At 34.4% G+C, this 22,718-nt stretch overlaps 1 protein-coding gene across 1 annotated transcript in view; it reads right to left on the bottom strand.

The window, feature by feature from the left end:
- Window positions 1–1,309: 1,309 nt before the first annotated feature.
- LOC140451223 (uncharacterized) overlaps window positions 1,310–22,718 on the bottom strand; it is a 39,866-nt gene continuing 18,457 nt past the window's right edge. The window contains exons 3-6 of the mRNA XM_072544958.1: window positions 21,812–22,055; window positions 18,635–18,784; window positions 13,908–14,170; window positions 1,310–1,613 (exon numbers count right to left, since the gene is read on the bottom strand). Coding sequence (XP_072401059.1) covers window positions 1,310–1,613; window positions 13,908–14,170; window positions 18,635–18,784; window positions 21,812–22,055 — 961 coding nt within the window. The remainder of the gene's footprint in view (window positions 1,614–13,907; window positions 14,171–18,634; window positions 18,785–21,811; window positions 22,056–22,718) is intronic.

Genomic DNA, 22,718 nt, shown 5'->3' with positions numbered 1-22,718 from the left:
TAAAAATTGCGTCACCAATGTTCCTACCTCTAGAGGGAAGAGAATTTGTATTTTACATTATGGGGGAGAATCAGGACGGGTAGAAGATGCTTTATTACTCTCTGATAAGAATGTAAGTGATTGTCGCTTAAATTAGCATCAAGATATGAACAGTACTTTGTTTCAATAGTGGTTTAAGCAGCAATTACTGCCTAAATTAAAAAGGAAATAGCGTTATTATTTTGGATAATGCTCCGTATCATTGTAGACTAAAGAGTGAAATTTCAAACACTAATTCAAACAAAGCTGAAATTCAAGATTTTTTATCCAAACATGAAATATATTTTATCGATTCTTACACAAAAAAAAACAACTTGTAGAACTATTAAAATTAGTTAAATGTGAAAAAATTATGTTATCGACAGGCTTGCTGAGAATTATGGCCATAAAGTATTAAGATTATTAAGATTACGTCCTTACTATTGTGTACTGAATCCAATAGAATTGTTGTGGTCTCAATTAATAAGTAATGCGAGGAAAAATAATAATTCTCCTGAATCATTTTCCACTGTGGTAGATTTAATTAAGACCGAATGTAATAATATTGCAACAGATAATTGGAAAAAATGTATAGAGCATGTTAAAAAACTAGTAGAAAAATACTTACGTTCCAAAACACTATAAATAGAGTAGTTATAGATTTAAACGATAGCGATGATAGTGATGGAAAGAGAAGCATAGGGAGGCGTAGAATGTCATGGCTGAGCAACCTGAGAGAGTGGTACGGATGTACATCAAATGAACTTTTCAGAGCAGCCGTCTCAAAAGTCCGAATAGCTATGATGATTGCCGACCTCCGCCGCGGAGATGGCACTTGAAGAAGAAGATGATAGTGACACCGATTTAAATGTAGACGATTGTTAAGTTAAATTTTTTTTTGTATTTTTTTACTATGTTAAATATATATTTTAATATAAAAGTATTACTTATATGTATTTTTCTTTTACTTTGTGGGATGGCCATAATTTTGATAAAATGTATCATTTCAAGTGTTTTTATCTCTGCTGTTAACATTCTTTTGGTCCTCTCTGTGCCAGATCGTGTTTCTGCCGCGTATACAGCAAAGCCTGCGACTAGAAAGGAAGAAATTCGCCAAATTCTAGTTTTAAATTATGGCTATTTTCGAAAATCTACTGCTTTCGGTATGAAAATTTGAAGATGTAAGTAGTTTTTACTTTGTACAGATAACAGCACAGATATCATTGTATTGAAAAAACAAAAATGGAATCTCACTTAGACCATACTCTCTACACTACCCAAGATATCATGCTTAACGATAAATAATAAAACATATATATTTTTTAATTTTTCTATTAGTACTATAAACGGTGGCTAAAGAACAAGGATTTTTGTAAATACACAAATCCATAAAGGTGATAACTAACATTAGAGCTTGTCCCAGCAATTCTTTATTGGCTGGTGATTGGCTACTAAATGCGTTTTTCAATTGTTGTTCCACTGTGATCGGCGTACAAGGCAGTGAACTGTTTGCCGTTTCTTCATTACTTTGTAAGAGCTGATTAATTGTCGTAGCAGCAGCAACTTTTTCTTGGCCTACTAAAGTTTTAAACAACCTACAATTAAAACAATTTTCAATTAGGTAACAACGATAGTTACAGTATATTCAACCAACTTACACCTTTAAACGATTAACGGATTTCACAGAAAATCTTTCGTTGGTGGTGTTTTTCATAATGTTTAACATTACTAAATTTTAGGTATAAAATAATTATATGTGTCATTAACCCGTTGTTCATAGTTTTGCATATTTTGTTACACTTTTTTTTAATAAATAGTATTCTTGCATGTTATTTAACGTAAACTTCTTTCACCTACTTGTTTAATAATTTTTTTCTGAAACAAATACTACCTAAGTGCTAAGGATAATTTATATTCAAAGTAGATATACAAAGTACTAAAATATCACTTTCAATTTTTGTTAAAAAATATTTCGGAGTAAACTAGAACATTTTTGTCAATTTAAATAGTGGTGGTTAGATTGACCATATATGTCTGTAAAAGTGTATCGTTTTTGAGACGTATGTGATTACGGGTTTTGGTAAATATATTTAACTTTTTATTTTCAAATGAAAATACCTGTACTAAAAATAAAACAATTGTGGGAAACATTTTTATTTGTTTATGTACGGTTTCCAACCATTTCTAAACTTTTTATCAAACATAATTAAATTACAATCGGCATTCCTAATGATCATTAGGCTAATTTGCTTAATGTGTTTAGAATCTTTGTAAGCGGTTATATTATATATTACTTCTCAAGCACAACAGTTTCTGTCATATTGATCTAAACTCAGTATATTGTAATTAAAACGTGTAGTTTCAAGTGAGCATTATGCCTAGACAAGTTGGATATTGATGAAGTAATAGCAAATGTGCATAAATACTTTACCATGGAAAGAGACAATGGTGGCCCCTAAAAGTCATTATTATGTATAAATCAACGCGTTTGTGACGCACTCGGCATAAGTGAAAGTAAGCTAAAAACTGCAATGAAGACTGTCTCAAGAAGATCTTACTGTGACTATCACGAAGACAAAAAAACAACTCGTAAACATTCGCAATAATTCAGTTTAAATACTTTACTAGCCAAAATAAGAGAAAGACGAGTTTCTGAAATTAAGAGGACTAGCCTTTGAAATGTGTTGAGAGATTTAAGATTTAAATTCAAAAAAAATAATAATAGGTTACTTTTATGCGAAAGGAGTAGTGTGGTTCACAAAAGAATTAAATTTTTGAGAAAATATACTGGACTTATACTAGATATAAAAATGCAACATTCGTATACTTAGATGAGACATGGATATTTGCGAAGGGTGGAATTAAAAGAATTTGGCGAGACGACAGTTAAATGGCTTGAGGAGAAACTGTTACCTAGTCTGAGTGAACCATCAGTTATAGTTTTAGATAATGCACCTTACAATTCGGAGATTTTGGAGAAATAGCCAAACAAGTCGTGGAACATACAGAGCATAAAAAATTGATTAGTTAAAAATAATATCAATTTTCCGGAATACGCCTTCAAATCAGAGTTGCTGGAAATTTCGAAACGTAATGAAAAACCAACAGTTTATATAGTTGACCAAATTGTATCAAGTTATGGACATCAAGTACTACGGTTACCACCGTATCACTGCCAGTTTAATCCCATCGAACACATCTGGGGTATATGTAAAACCTATTATGATAATCACATTGGATGCAGTGGATACAGTGACGATACAGTTAGGGAAATGTGGCAAGAAGCTCTTAAAACTGCAACTCCAGAAATATGGGCCAAAACTGTAAATAAATGTGAAAAATTAATAGAAGGGTTGTGGATCCGCGAAAATAAAATTAGTGAAATTAATCCAGTGATTATATATTTACATAATGATAGCGGTAGTGAATTTAGTGACAATGATGATGATTTATAAATTTAAATAATCAATAAGTACACTATTTTAATGTTATTTACAAAATAATCAAAATAATTATACAGCATGTTAACCATTATATTTATACATTCATTATTAGCCAAATAAACAATAATATTTAAAATTTCATTTATTTTTACTCCTCATTTTATACAAATCAAATCTAACTGATACAGGAAAAAATATTCTAAACAAAGTAATTAAAAAGATTCTGGAGAACACCAGTGCAGTTTACCGTGCCTTGTACTACAACAAAAGGTTTTCTGCGAATTTTGTTAATCGTTTAGAGGTGTAAGTTGGTTGAATGTACTGTAAGTAATTAATTCCTCTATGAAATTTGTCACAAACGCGATAAAATATCAACAACACCGTTTGATGTCACATTTCTGTGTAATTATGTCACGCCATTTCAAAATTAAATTTACGTCTGGTGAAAGAATTACTATTTCTTGTTCGAAGGAACATACATACTAAGGTGATATTGCATTTTTGACAGAGGTCAAAAAAATACAAATGAATTCGGTATGAAAAAAATTGATTTATAAAATCAGAATGTAGATAGAACATTAGAAAAATTAATTGACTTCTTTGGGTGGTTACCAATCAGTAGGTATAGTCCATATTTCTTTCCAGACTCACCACTGAAGAGTGAAAAAGCGCGACAGAATACAATTTAAACTAATTTTGTAAATAAAATTAATGGGAAAATCCCAGTAGTTGGCTGTATACCATAGTTAAAAAACTTATACAGAAGTAAAAAAAGTTCAAAATTTGTATATTGGTATAAAAACATTTAATTAAAACTTGTTAAAAGCTAGTCTGTGTCGTTTTAACTGACAAGAACCACGTCATGTGTTCCAGTCGAACAAGGAAGCATGTTGCTCTTTAAGTATTAACATTTACAACCATTGTCATCGACCTAGGGTCGCATTTTAATTTAAATTTAAATATGTAAAACGTAAACGTAAAAAGAAGGCACTGAGTATGATCGAAAACGTTATGGATCTATAAATTTTGGACAACATTTTTAACAAGTTTTAATTAAATGTTTTTATACCAATACATATATTTTGAAGTTTTTTACTTCTGTATAAGAATTTTATACATCGTCGCCTGTCTGCCATTTTTAATGATTACGTCATTAAAACATCAAAAAACTACGACGAAGTGCCTTAAGTCAGTTAATAAAAAAAATATTAATTAAAATTTTTTTGGTTAAAAAATAGAGTTGGAGAGGACTTCGATGTGCACTTTATGTGATATAGCGCAACAACTACCAAACAAAAATTAAATACGAGGGTAATTTGATATTAATGCAGACTTTGCTAATTTACGTTACGTAATAACGAGTTGCTTTTGATTTGGATATTTGTCATTCAACGTATGACATCATCACAGGCAACTTTTGTTTTGGCATAAGAATTGATAATACACCACAAACACTAAGAATCCAGCAACAGAGACAAAGAACAAATCAAACACCAAATGAGGCAAGCACTCTAGAAAACTTGCCCCAAACATCAAATACTTACCACCAAAACAACGAGACCTATGACAAAACAGTAAAATGCTCCAGACAAAACCCAAACAAGTAGCTGTACACAATAGACTACGTATACAACGTATAATAGAACAGCAACAAACTACAATTAGACAACTAGTCCTGGAAATCAGAGAACTTGGAGAAGATTTAAAACAGGCCATCGCAAATAAGTGTAATGGCTAAGCTACTTACTATAGTACTATGGAACGCAAATGACGTAAAGCAGCACAAACACGAAATAGAAGTATTCCTAGTAACCAACAAAATTGACACACTGTTCGTCTCTGAAACACACCTTACCTCAAAAACTAGCTTCAGAATTCCAAATTTTGACGTGTACAATGCAGTCCATCCAGATGTGGACAGTTTAGCCAGAGCTGGGGCGGCAGTATTAATTCGAAATGGAATTAAATTCTACTTCTTTAATAAAGTAGAAAAAAATTACATGCACGCAACCAGCGTGGTAATAGAGGATTGAAATGGACCTATTACAGAGGTGTATTGCCCACCAAATTACCAAGCAAATAAAGAAATGTTTACAGAATTATTAGGAAATAACAGCAACATATTCCTAGCAGAAGGCGATTATAACGCTAAATACACAAGCTGGGGATCTCGACTAACAGCTCCAGGAAGAGGAAGAAAGCTGTATCAAGTCATTCAAGAACTACGCTACTACTACTAAATTATCTGTCCACCTATCCAGCAATCTCATGGCCTACAGAAATACCCTGATTGCCTTAACATCTTTGTAACCAAAGGTTCCTCCAACAAATACCTGACTATCGAACCTAATTATGATTGTCTCAGATTATACATCAGTAATAGCTACGATTCTTACAAATATCCAAGAAAGTCTAAAACCACTAATAATCCACAATCAAGGTAACAACTAGAATCTGTTTAGAGAAATATTAGAAAATGAAGTAAACCTCAACATAGCTTTAAAAACACACCAAGAATTGGAAAATCAGATACAAAAATTTACAGAATTACATAATACAGTATGCCTCGTGGGAATCAACTCTTACCAATTGGTAAGAACCCAAAACAGAAGTCACTGCCCTCCTAGTATAAGAGAGAAAATTAAATAAAAACGAGATCTAAGAAAGATCTGGCAAAACACAAGAGACCCTGCAGATAAAACAAACTATAACAGGGCAGCCAAACGCTTAAAAGACTACCTATCAAGCATTCAAACGAGAACTACCAAAACTATCTCGAACACCTAACATCAACAGAGGATACAAATTACAGCTTATGGAAAGCAACTAACAAATTAAAGCAACCCAAAGAACATATCCTATCTATAAGGAAACCTGATGTAAGTTGGGCAAACACAAATAAACAGAAAGCAGAAATTTTCGCTTTACACCTCGAAAGAGTTTTTAAACTTCTCTTAACAGGAGAAGATACAGATGACGAAATCATAGCCTTTCTTGATTCAAAAACACCATCAGATAAACAAATACAACATATTACACCAAATAAGGTACAGTGCATTATAAAAACAGAGCTAGACCCTAAAAAAGCTCCAGGACATGAATTAATCACTGGAAAAGTTATGAAAGAACTACCGCGAAAAGGGATACTTATCCTACCTTACAAATGCCGTCATAAGACTTAAACATTTTCCAGCATAATGGAAGGTAGTGCAAATAATCCTAATCCCAAAACCTGGTAACCTTAACACGAGACAACTTCTTACCGACCAATAAGTTTACTGCATGTCATGTCGAAAATTATGGAAACATTACTAGCGAATAGACTAATAAAAATTATTGCAGAAAAAGAACTTCTACTGACACATCAATTTGGATTTAGAGCCAAATATTCAACAATTGAACAGATTCATCGACTGGTAGAATTAATCCAAAACTTAAATAAAGTCCAGAAATGGACTAAGAAGTGGAAGATAAAACTCAATGAATCTAAATCAACCCACATAGTATTCACTAAATGCCATAGCGATTCACCTCAAATATTACTCAACAATGCTCCCCTTCCAACGATAGATACTATAAAGTACTTAGGCAAACGCCGGCTACACACATGGAGGCCAACGTTGGCCCCAACAGCGTTCGTCCAATGTGTGTAATTGGCGCAATTTTGGTCTATATAAAGCTGCTTATATTTGAAAAAGTTATTCATTTTATGCAAAAGTTGGCCCATTATTAATATTATTATGGCTTTGATTAAATACAAGAACTTTTTTCATTAATATGTTAATTGAGAGATTCATCGCTGACTTGATTTTGTTAATTTTAGTACATTCTTTACTAACGTATGGTCCTAAAGTTTTGGGAAAAATTTCACCTGGTCTGATTGAGAAGCAAAAGGCATTTAACAAAGAAGGCCATGGAATTTAAATGTCATCAGTTATTGACATTTAATATACAAAGCAGAATTTTTTGGTTTGTGCTCTGCAAATTGTCTTATAAAATTGATATTCGTCGAGGTGTTTATAATATGGTTGGGCGAATGTCGAAACGAGATATCGTTAATATTTATCGAGATTAAAACATAAGCAAATCGACAATTTATTGCACAATCAGAGAATGTGAAGAAGGGATACCATGTGTTAACTTGCGTAAAAGTGGCCGACCGCGGATTTTGAACCATTTAAGAGAGGCAAGACTGATTGAAGCAGCTAAGAACAAAATTGGGGTCTCACAGCGAAAACTGGCCAGAAGATTTCATGTTGGAAAGACTACAGTATACAGGACCCTATCGAGTAACAATATTATCTACCGGAAAAGAAGGAAAGCTCCAAAATACACAGAGGATCAATTAGAGAGAATTCGGAGATGTTGCCGCGCGTTAAGGCGAGTGCATTTCGTCAACAAGTTGATCGTGATGGACGATGAAAAATATTTTACTTTGTCCAACTCTGAGATGAAGGGTAACGATGGGTTTTACACGAACGATTACGAAAATGTACCTGATGAAATAAAATTCAAAAGTAAGAAAAAATTTGAGGACAAAATTTTGGTATGGTGTGCAATTTCTGAGTCTGGCTTTATCTCACAGCCCTACATTGGTGTTGTTCGAGGCGAAGCCTTAAACGCAAATATTTATTGAATAATTGAAGAGTTCTGGGCAATATTAAGTCGGAAAGTCTATAATGACGGATGGGAAGCACAAAATCAGGAACAGTTAAGACGCCGCATATATACAAAAATTAGAGAAATTGACGCCGAGGTCGTCCAAAGGATGATGAAACGTGTCAGGGGAATTATTAGGCAAATCGAAAATAATGGTCCCTTGTCTGTTATTTGAATTTTCATTTATAATAAGAATAGTTAAGTTAAATGGTTGAATAATTTAATAAAAATATAAGATTATTGTGGTCAGAGTTATATGCTTTTGAAATTTTTCCCAAAACTTTAGGACCATACGTTAGTGATGTTCTGATCATGTACTCTTCATATACGTTAAACAAAATTTGACACAGCACACAACCGTGTAATAGTATAGACCACACGCAACATTTCAGGAACTTCTTGCGAATATGCATCGACAAGCTTCTGTTATATAAAACTGGTTTCCAGGTCATAAAAGTCTTAAGTGATATTTCTATCCTGGTTATTATCTCTTCATCAGTCACAATTTACATTTAACCAGCTGCCAAGGTATTTAAAATAGTTTACGCGTTCTATATCCTCTCCATTAAGAGAAAGCAAACCTTGATCTATATTAATATTTCCAACTGCCATCCACTTTGTCTTGAAATATTAATTTTAAGGCATCTCTGACAGTTTGTTTCACTGACTAATTTACTAATGTTTGGAGATCTTGCAAATTTTCTGCAAGAACTGCTATATCGTCAGCATACCTGATATTGTTGATTACTTCTCTGCCCAGTCTTACTCCCTATTGTCTGTCATCCAAAACCTTCCTAAAGATTTCTTCAGAGTATAGATTAAAAAGACTGGACGATAAAATAGAACCCTGTTATACTACACGTTTGATGGGTAGTTTTTCAGTACCACTATCTCACTAATTTGAATAGAGGTTATTTGATTGTAATAGATATAAGTATTTTAGCAGTCTTAAGGTCGCGGCATATTATCATGCACGTATAGTTTCCGGCACGTAGCGTTTTCAGCAATCGGACTGCACGTTCACATTTTCATATATAGAACGTTTCAGTTTGGTTCGGTGAAGATATGATCTCGCTTTTCTCGACAAAAATTATGTGCAATTGCTCTTCTACTTAACGATGAAGAGAGAGAAACTGTAGTAAAAATAAGGTTTGAAGTACATCCAATGCTAAGAGAAAGGAAAAAGGAAGGTGAATATTGGACTTTATACAAAGAATTAATTGATGACGATGAAAAATATTATGGATATTTTAGAATGAATAGGAATCAGTTTGAATATATTTTAAATTTAATTACACCTTTAGTTAAAAAACAAAATACTACATTTAACGAAGCCATACATATCAAACCAAAGAGTATTTTTAAAAAAGAAGAATTGTTTATCACTTCCGTGATTAATTGTCACAATAAAAACACATGCATAAATGACAAGATAGCCTCGAAAATTATTTTTTTTAAATATTCTGTATCAAAATCAAACAAACACATAAATAAACAACAAGGAGAAAACGACGGACCCCTAATTCACGTTATCAGGTTTCGACTCGTTCCGTAGCCGTCGGCATCCGTAAAATATTGTTTTCGAATATACTGAACGGAAACGTTAGGTGTCTGATACGATACGTTCCGGACAGTGTGAGCTGTTCATATTTAAAACCATTTAAATTATATTTTTCGGAAACTAAACGCTAGGTGCTGGAAATACAACGTGCATAATAATATGCCACGACCTGTACTGCTTGTAGATAATTGGAAAGTGTATCATGTTGTACTCGGTCGAATGCCTTCTCGGAGTCGATGAAACATATTTAAACGTTCTTTCAGAACTCACAACTTTTTGTAAGAGAACGTACATCCACAATAGCGCCTCTCTAGTTCCTAGATCATTTCCAAATCCAAATTTGAATCCAGATTTTTTGTATAATTCGTAAAAGTGTCTTAAGTCTGGCTCATCAAACTGATCAGACTAAAGTCGCTACATTTGGTCGGTCTGCTTTTCTTTGGTAATGTTATAAACAGTTACTCCAACCAATCATCTGGTATTTTTCCTTCATTGTAAATTTTATTAAATGAAGTGGTTAAGTAGGTAATGTTTTCCTGATCCAAAAGTTTAAGTAGCTCAGCAACAATTGATTTGGTCCAGGTGCTTTATTAGCGAGGTAGCATATGCTAGGTAGAATATGCTATAAGGAACACAAAAGGGGGTAAAGCTGCAGGACCAGATGAAATTCCTGTAGAATTGTTGAAACTAATAGACGACGACGCACTTGAAATAATGGTGAACCTCTTTAACACAATTTATAGAACAGGCATCATAGCAAAGAAATGGCTCTCCTCTACTTTTGTCACAATCCCGAAGACGAATAACGCCAGAGAGTGTTCAGATCACAGAACTATAGCATTGATGAGCCACACACTAAAAGTATTTTTAAAAATAATTCACAAAAGAATATTTAATAAATTAGAAGAGGACATAAGCGCCACACAGTTTGGATTCAGAGGTGGACTGGAAACACGGGAAGCTTTGTTTGGTCTGAGTGCGTTAATGCAAAGATGTTTGGATGTAAACCAAGACCTCTACGTAGGTTTCATAGATTTTGAGAAGGCCTTCGATAAAGTCAGACACCAAAAGCTGTATGAAATCCTAAGAAGCAAAAACATCGACAGTCGCGACATTAACATCATATCCAGGTTGTACTGGGGACAAACAGCAAAAATCAAAGTTGATAATGAGTTAACCGAAGAAATTGAGATTCGCCGAGGTGTGCATCAGGGTTGTGTGCTTTCTCCACTATTATTCAATATATATAGCGAAACAATATGTCAGGAAGCGCTTCTAGAGCAAAACATTGGTATGAACATTACCGGAGAGTTAATTAACAAGATACGATACGCTGATGACACGCTAATAGTAACAGATAACCTAGCAAATTTACAGTTTTTGATGTAAAACATAAACACCCATACCAAAAAGTATGGTCTAAAACTGAACATCAAAAAGACGAAATTCATGATTGTAACAAAGAAGCTATACACCAATGTGAATTTAACCATAAATAATCAGCCAGTTGAAAAAGTTACGTCCTACAAATATTTAAGGGTTTGCTTCACTGATACTAATGACCAGACAAGAAAAAATCAAGAGGCGAATAGAGATAGCGAGGCAATCGTTTGTCAAAATGAAAAAGTTCCTATGCAGCCGGGACATAAATATAAACTTAAGAACGAGAATGTTAAGGTGCTATGTTTTCTCCGTTCTGCTGTACGGCATGGAAGTCTGGACACTGAAAAAGATAAACATCAAAAACATTGAGGCATTCCAGATGTGGTGTTACAGGAGAATGTGAAAAATACCATGGACAGAAAGAGTAACAAATCAAGATGTTCTGCTGAAGATGGGGAAGGAATGCGAAGTCATAAAAACCATACAAACGAAAAAACTGGAATATCTGGGCCACATAATGAGAGGAGAAAAGTACTCTCTGCTTAGACTCATAATCGAAGGAAAAACCTCGGGAAAGAGAAATGTGGGACGTAGGAGGATTTCCTGGTTGCGAAATTTAAGGTATGGGTGCAGTTCAATACAGTTGTTCAGAGCTGCAGCCAACAAAGTAAAGATTGCTGTGATGGTAGCCAACCTCCGATAGGAGACGGTACTGCAAGAAGAAGAAGGTGCTTTATTACTTTTGGCTTGCTATATTTTATATCCAAACTTGGCAAAACAGACCGATAGGTCGACGGAAAAGAGGAAGACCCAGATTAGAATGACAACACGGCGTAAACAAGTCCATGAGCGAAAGAAATTTAACAACAAACGACTGCGAAGATAGGAAGAGATGGTGTTTAGGTATCGGACAACGTCGAAAGACGTTCTAAACCGATGTGTATATATACTTGGCAAAACCAGACAGGAAAAAGGTAATTTCCTGAAGCCGAAAAGTTCATGTCATTTGTACTAAAGACTCTAGAAAAATTGATCGATAGGCACATTATGGATGGTTGAAAGTCCGATACATTCCTCGATATAGGGACAGCATTCGACAACATCTACGCAGCAATCACAAGGGCGATTCGTCTAAAAGGAATAGACGGAACAAGCTCTAGATGGATAGATTGCATGCTTATGAACCGTGTGATATAAGCAACGTTACTGGGGGATACAGTGTCAGCACAGGTAGCCCGAGGCTCTCCTCAGCGGAAAGTCTTATCTGCTTTCTTGTAGAATCTGGTCATGGATGGATGGATATCTAGACTCAGCAACGACAGACATAATGTCCTAGTTATGCGGATGACCTGGTTGTCTTAGCCCAAGGTTACGTCACGATTAAAGAAGGTAGGACGATTAACACAATTAGAGCCTTTCTTCCTGTCTTTAATGATCTCTAAGTCCTCATACAAATCTAGTCATAGTTATATGTTTTTCTGTTGGATGTTGTGTAAAAGATTAACACCATCTGGGATATTGAGATGGAGGTTGTTAAATTTTAAATGATGGATAAAAGCAGAAGTGTTATCTTTCTTTTTTGATGTTCTAAAAACCTTGTGGACAAGGATCTGTATGTTCGGCCAATGTAAGTAGCATCACAATCAGAGCATGATAATTTATAGACCTCGCTACGATTTATAAAATTAATTGGAACTTTGGTGTTAGTTAAGATTTAGTTTAAAGTATTATGTACTTTAAAATAAATGTGGGTGTTTTCAAGTTCGCGTATAAGAGTGTGTTTATATAATGCATAGATAGGGGACATGGAAGAATCTAAAGAAAAGGCTGATTGTTGAAGGAGTTTACCTATCTTTTATGGGTTCGTATATGAATGATATTTGGGTTATAACCCTTGCTAACTGCAATTTGTTTAATAATATTTAATTCATATTATAATATTGAGTTAAAAATGGTATAGTATTTGAGCTATGAATAAAACTTCGGAATGCAGATAATTTATGTGATAAATGGTGATTTAACGATCAATGCACAACATGATCGGTTTGAGTAGGTTTTCGGTAGATACAAAAGTTGAAACGGTCATTGGGTCTGGTAATAAATAAATATAAGGAGTAAATGGAGTTTGAAAATTCTAGTTTTATGGTGAAATTAATATTCGAGTGGATTTGGTTAAAGCAAACAGCCATCGCCGTAACGGAAGCAATGTAGAATTTCAGGTTTTTTATGATGCAATTAGATTCTAAATGATACATAAAGACATCAGCTAAGAACGGGGATAAGCAATTGCCCATTGCTAAACCATTAGGTTACTTATAATAATTGTTATTAAACATGAAAAAATCACGAGAAAGACATAATTTGAGTATATCTAAAATCGAAGAAATTATATGGGGCGAAATTGACTTGTTTAAGGAGTGATTCTACCAGACCAATAATTTCTGGATTGGGTACAGAAGTAAATAAGTTATTAACTTCTATAGGAAAGCATTGTTATGTAAGGATTGATTACAATAATTCATTGAAATTTTAGTTACAATTAATCGTGATTTAATCCCATTGTGAAAATATCGGTATTAAATATGTCACAAGAAAATAGTTTCAGCAACTTTTCTGTGCTGTATCACTCAATCGTTGCTATTTAAAAAAAAATAGAAGATAGCGGTGATGTAAGAAATAGTGACGTCATAAAAAGTTGAAGAGTTTTTAAAAAATGCAGAACATAAAGTCAATTCGTATCCCACAATTACACGCTCATAAGTTTAATAATTTCTAAGACAGCACCTTGTTGTCTGAGTTTTTCGCAACCGTATATAATATAAAAAAAGTTTACATTATTTTACCTAGCTGATATTCTAGACTTCAAATAAAATACTCTATTTTCTATTGTTGTTGTTGAAAGGTTATCTCTGTTACAGGCACTCTGTAAAGTAATATTATGATTGACACTGGTATTTAAAAGAGCTAGGAGCATTGCATTTAATTCGAGTTGTTGGTTGTATGATGATGCTAAGCTCACTGATGTTGATGCTTGAGGGCCCATTGATGGACTAGATTCAAATACGTAGACATCACTTGGTGGTATTTTTCGTACAATTTGAATGGTCTAAAAACAAAATAAAAGCTATTAATAATTATCTTAAATATAAATAAATGAAAATTAACATCAAACAGATACCTGTCTTATGGTACAGTTTAAAAACCCGACAGCTGGTGGAAAAATTTGAGTATTTGGGGTAGCATGAAAATTTATATAAATCATATTTACAAAATGTTTTACACGTTTTTGAAAAATATATCGGGAAGTCTATTAAAAGATTTATCTACATAAGTAGAAGTAAAATTTTTATGGTCTTCAAAAGGAAAAATATAGCGCTTTAAAAAAGCTCAATGAACGGAGGTAAAGGAACTAATAGACCCAAAACACATAGAAAAGGATAATTACTATTTAAATGGGAATAAGCCACAATTAAAGGTTAAAGTACGTTTATTGACGTTTCAATTTCCACTTCGGAAATCGTTCTTAAAATACTAACAATTTACTAATATTTGTATTTTGAGAACGATTTCTGAAGTGGAAATTAAAACGTCAATAAACGTACTTTAACCTTTAATTGTGGCTTATTCCCATTTAAATAGTAATTACTTTAACATGCCACAAGAAAATAGCTTCAGAACAATATAATAGAAAAGGATACATGGATTGACTATGTAAAAAAAACAACAACAAATACGGATAGATTTTTTTATAAATCGTCATTTTCAAGTTTTTTGCATAGTCTAAATCTAAAAGGCGGTTACGATTACCTTTAAAAAGTATATTTTTTCACACTAAGTTGTCTATAAATACAAATTATCAATAAATCTCAAGCAGGAAATGGTTAGAATATGTTTGTATAAGTATTATCATCAAACAAACATCAAAAAACCTTTCAGTACCCTAGCTCTTTCAGTGTCACGGCAAAACCCTTTTTATCCTGGACTATAAGTGTCCCGCAGACTAACTAGTTAAAGCTGTCTACCATCTCATGTAAACGGTCTGTTAGTACAATGCGAAATATGTCTACAGGTCTTATTTTTATTAATTTTGTGTTAAGATAATAGAGACTTTTTGTGCAAGCAAATACGTATACGTAACGTATCTTTTTGACATATAAGCATGCGCATTAATGGTTGAACTAACGTATCTAGATACGTATTACCTAACGTAACGGGCTGGTACGTTACGTTCATACGGTTCATACGCATCCCTATCGAGCCGAAGGTAACCGAATGCGCAAGGGAATCTTACCCGATTACCAAAATTTCAACATCCACATTTCATAAGCACACGTGGTACGTGTATTTTTACATTTGTGGTTACGTATATTTGTTTTGATTTTTATAAATAATGGAAAGCAGTAGAAAACGACTTCACTTCAGCAATGAAGATGATTTGTTCTTGTTGAAGGAAGTTGTAGGCAAGAACCCTTACGACCATCCAGAAAGGTGAAATTTAATTCCAAAGCGAAAAATATTTTTAATTGTATCAAAATTAAAGCGGCCGTATAGTCGTGCAAGATGTGAAGAAGAAGGGCATCTTCTATGTCTTCGTCTTCTTCATCATCAATATAAAGGCACCTACATTTAATATCGCGTCCATGTCAAAAATTATAAAAAATATTTGTTAGTTATTTTGAATATCAAAAATAGGGTTAAATGACAAGGACAAGACTGGCACTGACAATTTATTAGTTAATCACTAATTCGGTGAGGGCAACACCATCGTTACGTTACGTGCAAAACAAAAACTATCAATTTAACGTTCATCTTCTTCGATACGTTAGTTCTTTACGTATAGGGAGATACGTTACGTTAGGTAGTTACAAAAACTCCCTATTGCCAAGAGACGCCAGGGATAGTGATGCGCAAAATATAGCCTCTCCTATCCAAATATCAACAAAAAAAAAACAACATACAGAAATGAATGAAGATACCTAAGAAGCGGTTACATCCGACGATGGATGAAATAGCTGTTGATGATGATGATGATCCAAATGTCAACCTCACCTGCCAGTGTGATGATCTTGATTCTGACCATCCGGTGCATCCTGCTAGATAAAAAAACAAGGCTCTGACATCCGAGTCTTTGCCGATATAAGCAATCCCCCACTTACTGACCAACGGCTTCGGATGGATGAGTTGGTAAGTGGTGGGGCATTCTTTTGTCCTTGAATCAAGAAATCGGTTCCGTAGGCGGATGAACCATAAATTAGTCAACGGCGTAAGGATGCAGAAATCAAAGAAGATCTCGGAACCCAAGATCCGACAGGAGAGGACAATCTCGAGACTGCAGGGCCTCTCAGGTCGTTAATATGCGAAATCCTTGCAAAATAGCCACATGGAACGTCAGCAGCATGTTTGAGGTAGGTAAAATACAAAATACCATAAAAAATGAGAAGAATGTAAATCAGCATTCTCGGAATAAGTGAAATGCCGTGATGGTGGCCGAGATGGGTAGTGTATGATGTTGATGGATATTAAGTGTACTATGAAGGAAATAACGATGCTATTCACAATAATGAAGTTGCAATCGTAGTCGCAAAATACTTAGCTCAACCAATAGTAAATTATATCCCCATATCTGACAGAGTAATCCTAGTGAAGTTTAATTCAAAGTCGTTCATTACCAACGTAATTCAGGTCTATGCCCCAACATCATCCAGTGGTGAAGATAATTTAGAAGCATTTTACAAAAATCTTACTGATGCTTTAGATCTTGTTAAAGCAGCAGAAAATAGCATAGTCCTTGGAGATTTTAACGTCAAAATCGGCAAAGGACGCTGTTTGAATGTTGTGGGGAAACAGAAATGAACATGGACATCGACTTGTGCAGTTCTCTCAATAACACGATTTTATTATATCGAATACTCACTTCGAATTACCAACCCGAAGACTCTACACCTAGAAGTCAAATGCAGAATCAGAGAATAAAATTATTAGGAACCAAATCGACTTCATTCTAATCGATAAAAAAATCGATTTAGAAACTGCATTAAATCGGCTAAAACTTATCCAGGTATTGGATAAGTGAAACATTGGATATGATCACAATACCATAGTAGCTGTAACCTAATTAAAATTAAAAAGGTCACCAAAAAGAAGTCTCGCCAAAATATTGATAGAACCCAACTACAAGACGAAAAAGTTAAGGAAACTGCTCAAAGGTAACTGAACGAAAATTTATTTTGGGAAAACATTGGCGAGAATGTAGTTGAGAGTTTAGATAAAATTAAAACAACAGTTAAGGAAATCTGTGAAAGGAATTTAAAAGGCAGCTCAAAGCTAAAACAAAAGGCTTGGATGACAGAAAACATATTCGATTTGATGGAGCAACGGCGACTAGCAAAATATAACGAAAAACTTAATAAAAGTATATAAAAAGAAATTGAACGTAAAATACGAGAAGCAAAGAGGCACAATTTAATTAAACAGTGTTATGAAATTGAAGAACTCAAAAATAGATACGCGTTTAACATGTATAAAAAAGTGAAAGAAGCGGCTGGTACCTTGAATAAGAGACAAACTGCACTGCTACATGATGAACATGGTAAAGTAATATCTGAAGTAGAGGACAAACTTTGGAAAAATTCTATCGAAGACGATAGGATTAGTTCACCTCTGGATATTACTAACTGAGACGGACCACTAATAACACGTTCTGAGATATCACAAGCCATACAATCATCAAAAAATGGTAAAGCGTCAGGTCCTTATGAAATTCCTAAAAATATAAATAAGCTTATAAACTATAGCAAACTTCGTTTTTCAATACCATTTATACCATCGGACACCTACCTAATGGTTGGTCCAATTCATTGTTCATAGCTCTACCTAACAGCAAAAACCTGTGCCGATTATAGAACCATTAGTTTGTGAAGCCATTTATTGAACATTTTTCTAAAGGTAATACATGGCCGTTTCTATAAGAAATGCGAGGAATACCTAAGTAACACACAGTTTGGTTTCCGTAACGAGTTTGGAACGATAAATGCATTGTTTGGGATGAATTTACTTGCTCAAAGATGTTGTGATATCTGTAGACATTTACTGTTGTTTTATTGACTTCCAAAGGGCATTTGACTGTGTTAAGCACTCTATATTCATAGAACGTCTAAGAGACGTTCGCATAATTGTTTTAGTAGACGGTTTGGAATCATAGGCTCTTAATATTAAAAAATGAGAGCGGCAGGGATGCCTTTTGTCGCCCACAGCAGGGGTGCCTCTTGTCGTCCCTGCTTTTCAACATTTACTGCGAAAGAATTTTCAGAAATGCACTGAAGAACTTGTGAAATTGGTATGGTATTGATACAAGCGTGCTATATATGTGGTGGCAGTGAATAAAATTAAGATAGCTATGATGATAACCAACCTTCAAAAAGGACATGGTACGTAAAGAAGATATTGCCAAAACCTGTCTACCAACTCTCCATATATTGACAAAATGCTGCTGTAAAAATTTGCCTATAAAATATTGTAGATAAAATCAAAACATTAGTAAAATGATTGAGAGACATTAAACATATCTTACCTTGTCAAATGTTTCATTCGGCAGTAGTTTATTGGGCAAACAACTAAAGTTGTCATAGTTCCAGCTAACTAATTTATTATTTTCTTTTGATATTTTTGCCCAACTGATACCTATTGGACTTAAATGTATACCTACTGCAGTAGATAAATTCTGAAAAAAAAAATACTATATATAAAAACGATAAGTTGAAATCTATGATAAAATAAAACAAATCTATAAAGAACTGATCAATATTTGTTCTGTAAGTTTTCATCTATATTTCCAATATCTATATATAATTATATATCCAGCGTACCATTTAGCATCAATGAAATACTTTCCATACGGGTACTCAAAAACTGCTTCCGCTCTGCTATTATTTGGAAACCTTATAGGAAAAGTGGAAATAGCACAAGAAATAGTAATATGGAAAACCTAAATGGAATAAAGAAAGGAAAGAATACAAAAATAGGCAATGGAATTAAGGAAATACTTAGCTTTTCCCTTTTCAGGGGTCGCTATTTCTCACTCTTCTTTGCCACTCACTTCTGTCCCTCACGTCTTCTTAACCTAAGCCTTCCCCTCTCTACCACGTAGTATTTTCATCTTCTGCTCGGTTTTCCTCTACCTCTCTTTCCATCAACTTCTCATAGTTCTATCCTTCGTCCCACATAGTTTTCATTTCTACGTCTGATATGACCAAACCATTGCAGTTTTTGTTCTTGATCTTTCTTGAGAATGTAGTCACCTCGGCTTATTCCTTAATTAGGTCGTTCCTGATCACATCCCTTCTAGGCTTAGCCAACATCCACGACAACATTTTCATTTCAGCTACCTTCATCTTGTTTCCCTGAATTATCTTTACAGGACACACTTCACCACCGTACACCATCACAGACCACACCACACTTTTCTATATCTTTCCTTTCAACCCTTCTCCGATTTTCGATCACAGAGTACCCCGCACGATATCATCTGCAAAGAGCATCGAACAAGAAGCCCCCAACTTAACTTCTGTCAGTACATCCATAACAAGACTAAACAGGTAGGGACTCAGCGAACGACGTGATCCGACACAAGTCCTTATTTTGGATATAAGTGTACGCTCCCCCATCGTATCCTTCACGAGTCTTACGTTCTTTTCAGAGACCCATTTCTCTCTCATACATCTCCATAGCTCTTGTCTAGGAACTGTGCTGTACGTCTTCTTAAGATTTATAAATACCAAATGTCGCTCTCTTTTCTTCTCGCCGTATCAACTATCTCAAAGCAAACAAGGCATCCGTTGTTCTCCTTCCCGGAATAAACCCAAACTGTTCTTCTCCTACCGATAACCTTCGCTTTACAGTTCTCTCCCAACTTTTCATTGCGTCCATCTACTTTATCTTTATACAGTCATCACACATACAGTGATACCATCACACTCTCTCCCCATGCATTAGGCTTCCTTTTTTCCATTTGCCACAAAACATCAACCCCTTCCTTTCCTAGAGCCTTCCAAACTTCCACAGGTATCCCATCGGGTCCTACTGCCTTACCATTCTTTATCTTATTTAACGCCTCTACAACCTAATCTCTCGCTATTCCCGGTATTATATTTTCATTTAGGATGCTGCATCCCGGTCTCTTCTCTAGTGTTTTTCATTTAACAACTTTCTAAAGTACTCATACCATCTTTGGCTTATTTCAACATAGATTCTTAACACTCCTCTCTGAGTCAAGTCCTTTGATGACTTGTCCCTTGCTTTTGCAATGCTGTATAACCTTTTCATCCCCTCGGGTGTTTTCATTTCTTTATATAGCTGTTCAGACAATCTTTACTTAGCAGTAGCTATAGCGCGCTTTGCTTCCTTTTATATATCCGTATCGTTCTCTATTTTAGACCTGTCATCTTTCTACTATCTTTCTTCTGCCTAACCTTCTGTTGCACTTCATCGTTCTAACACCAAGTTTCTTTGTCCCTTGGAAGCCCATTAACGGACGTTTTTCCTAGCACTTTCTCTCCCACCAGTACCACAACTGTACTGTTGGCATTCTATCAGCCATTCACCGTATCTTTTCTCTCAAGCTGTTCCAGCAATCTACTATTAAACGCTTTTGCCAAATCCTTATCCTTTAACTTCCACCACTCTACTTTCTGGTAACCTACTTGATTTCCTTTCCGCCTCACCTTTATCTTCGTATTCACTACCACTATCACATGTCGGTGTTGACTAGCTATACACTCACCCTTTATCACTTTACAGTTGGTGACCTCTTTAAGGGTAAAGACACACTTCTTCATGTGCCATCTCCTCTAAGAAGGTTGGCAACCATCGTGACAATTCGCACTTTCAATACCGCTGCTCTAAGAGGTCAGCAGAAGTGCAGTTAAACCAAGCTCTCAAATTGTTTAACCAGGAGTTGCGTCTTCTTCCGCGACTCCTTCTACCCTGTATTCTTCCTTGTATTATTAATTGCAGCAAGTTATAACGCCATGACATGTCCCAGATATTGCAGTTTTCTGACCTCTAATTGTATTTAAAACCTCTTTATCTTTTCTCATTCTTCTCAACACCTCGACATACAGAGCTATCAGAACACAATAAACACCCAACGCCTATCGTTTTTAAAACAGATGCGATTCCAGACTTCTTCCACCAACCGACTCAGGTTTAAAACCGCTTTGAGAAACGAGGCGGTCAGAACCGCTGTGTATGTTTTACACCATTATAATTCAATACATATATTGACACCGATGCGTTTAACGCTTCGGTTAAAACCGATGTGTGTGTCTTTACACTTAGCTGGCTTCTTTTACACAGTACAAAATCTACCTGACTTTCCTTTCGCCCGCTACTATAGGTAACATACTGATCTTCAGTCTTCATAAAAAACGTATTAATTACACACAAATCCTATTAGTCTTTACGGAAATACTAATAGAAATATTTGTATTGAATGAGAATAACAAACAACTTTTTCATTCATAAGGACATACATAAAAAATAAGAACGCAGCAACGAAAAAGTAAATAATTAAAAATTAATGGGTGTACGAGTAATAGCGTTTAAGTATTTTGAACAAGTAAAGTAGATAAAATAATATTTGGCGGGAAACAGTTGGATGGGGGAATCATCTAGATTAATATTTGTATGTTCTAAGATATGAACATAAAGAAGTGTTCTTAAGCGAAAAATAAACGAAATATCAACCTACATTTATTATATTCCCATTAATAGGCGGTACCAATATTTGCTTATTTCTCTTGTTCTTGCCATTATTATTATTTACAGCTAACTGATCAATTGGTTTATCACATTTCATTATATCTTCACACATTTTATGTAACATCTTTTCACCTAAACCATCCACTTCTAAGATTTCACTTAAGGATCTAAATGGACCCTTTTTGTTTTTCCATGATTCGATACTTTTAATCCTGTTTTGTGGTATATGAAATCTAAAAAAATATACATTATGCATTGCCTATTCTAAAGGTACAGTTACACGTACTCAAAGCACATTTATATAAAAAAAACAACGTTCAATGTACATTTCAAAACTTTGGCACAAAACATCAAAAATTTCAAAGTAAAAGTGGAAACACCCAGTGGTTGGCTGTATACCATAGTTTAAAAAAACTTACATAGAAGTAAGAACTTCTTGCGGTAAAATTTATTCATAAAGATTACAAACATTCACAACGTTTTCGGTTCAGTCGGATCATCTCAGTGAAAAAACCTGAAAGTTTCTTTCCACTTTAAAATGATAAAAAAAACATAAGATAAAGTTTTGAGTGTTAAGTTACAAAACACGTGGAAAATACTTACATTAAACGTAGTTGAAACTAGCTACGTAAACAAACGTAGAAACCCTACATTTGTTTCTACCCTACAAATGTAAGATAAGGGTTTCTACATCTGTTTACGTAGCTAGTTTCAACTACTTTTAATGTAAGTAAATAGGCAGTCAGATAAGTACTTAGCCATACTGGTGACGCCACTATCTCAAAAGAAATCTATCGTGTAATACATTTTCGTAGACGGCTAATGTCAAAATTTCAGCCGAATCAGGCTGTTAGATTTGTTTCGACCGCTTAAAATTGACAGGTTCTCAAGACAGC

This window comes from Diabrotica undecimpunctata, chromosome 9 (genome assembly GCF_040954645.1).
Source record: "Diabrotica undecimpunctata isolate CICGRU chromosome 9, icDiaUnde3, whole genome shotgun sequence".
Taxonomy (NCBI): Eukaryota; Metazoa; Arthropoda; class Insecta; order Coleoptera; family Chrysomelidae; genus Diabrotica; species Diabrotica undecimpunctata.
The sequence above is the reverse complement of the archived record's forward strand: the minus strand, read 5'-3'. Positions and strand labels throughout refer to the sequence as shown.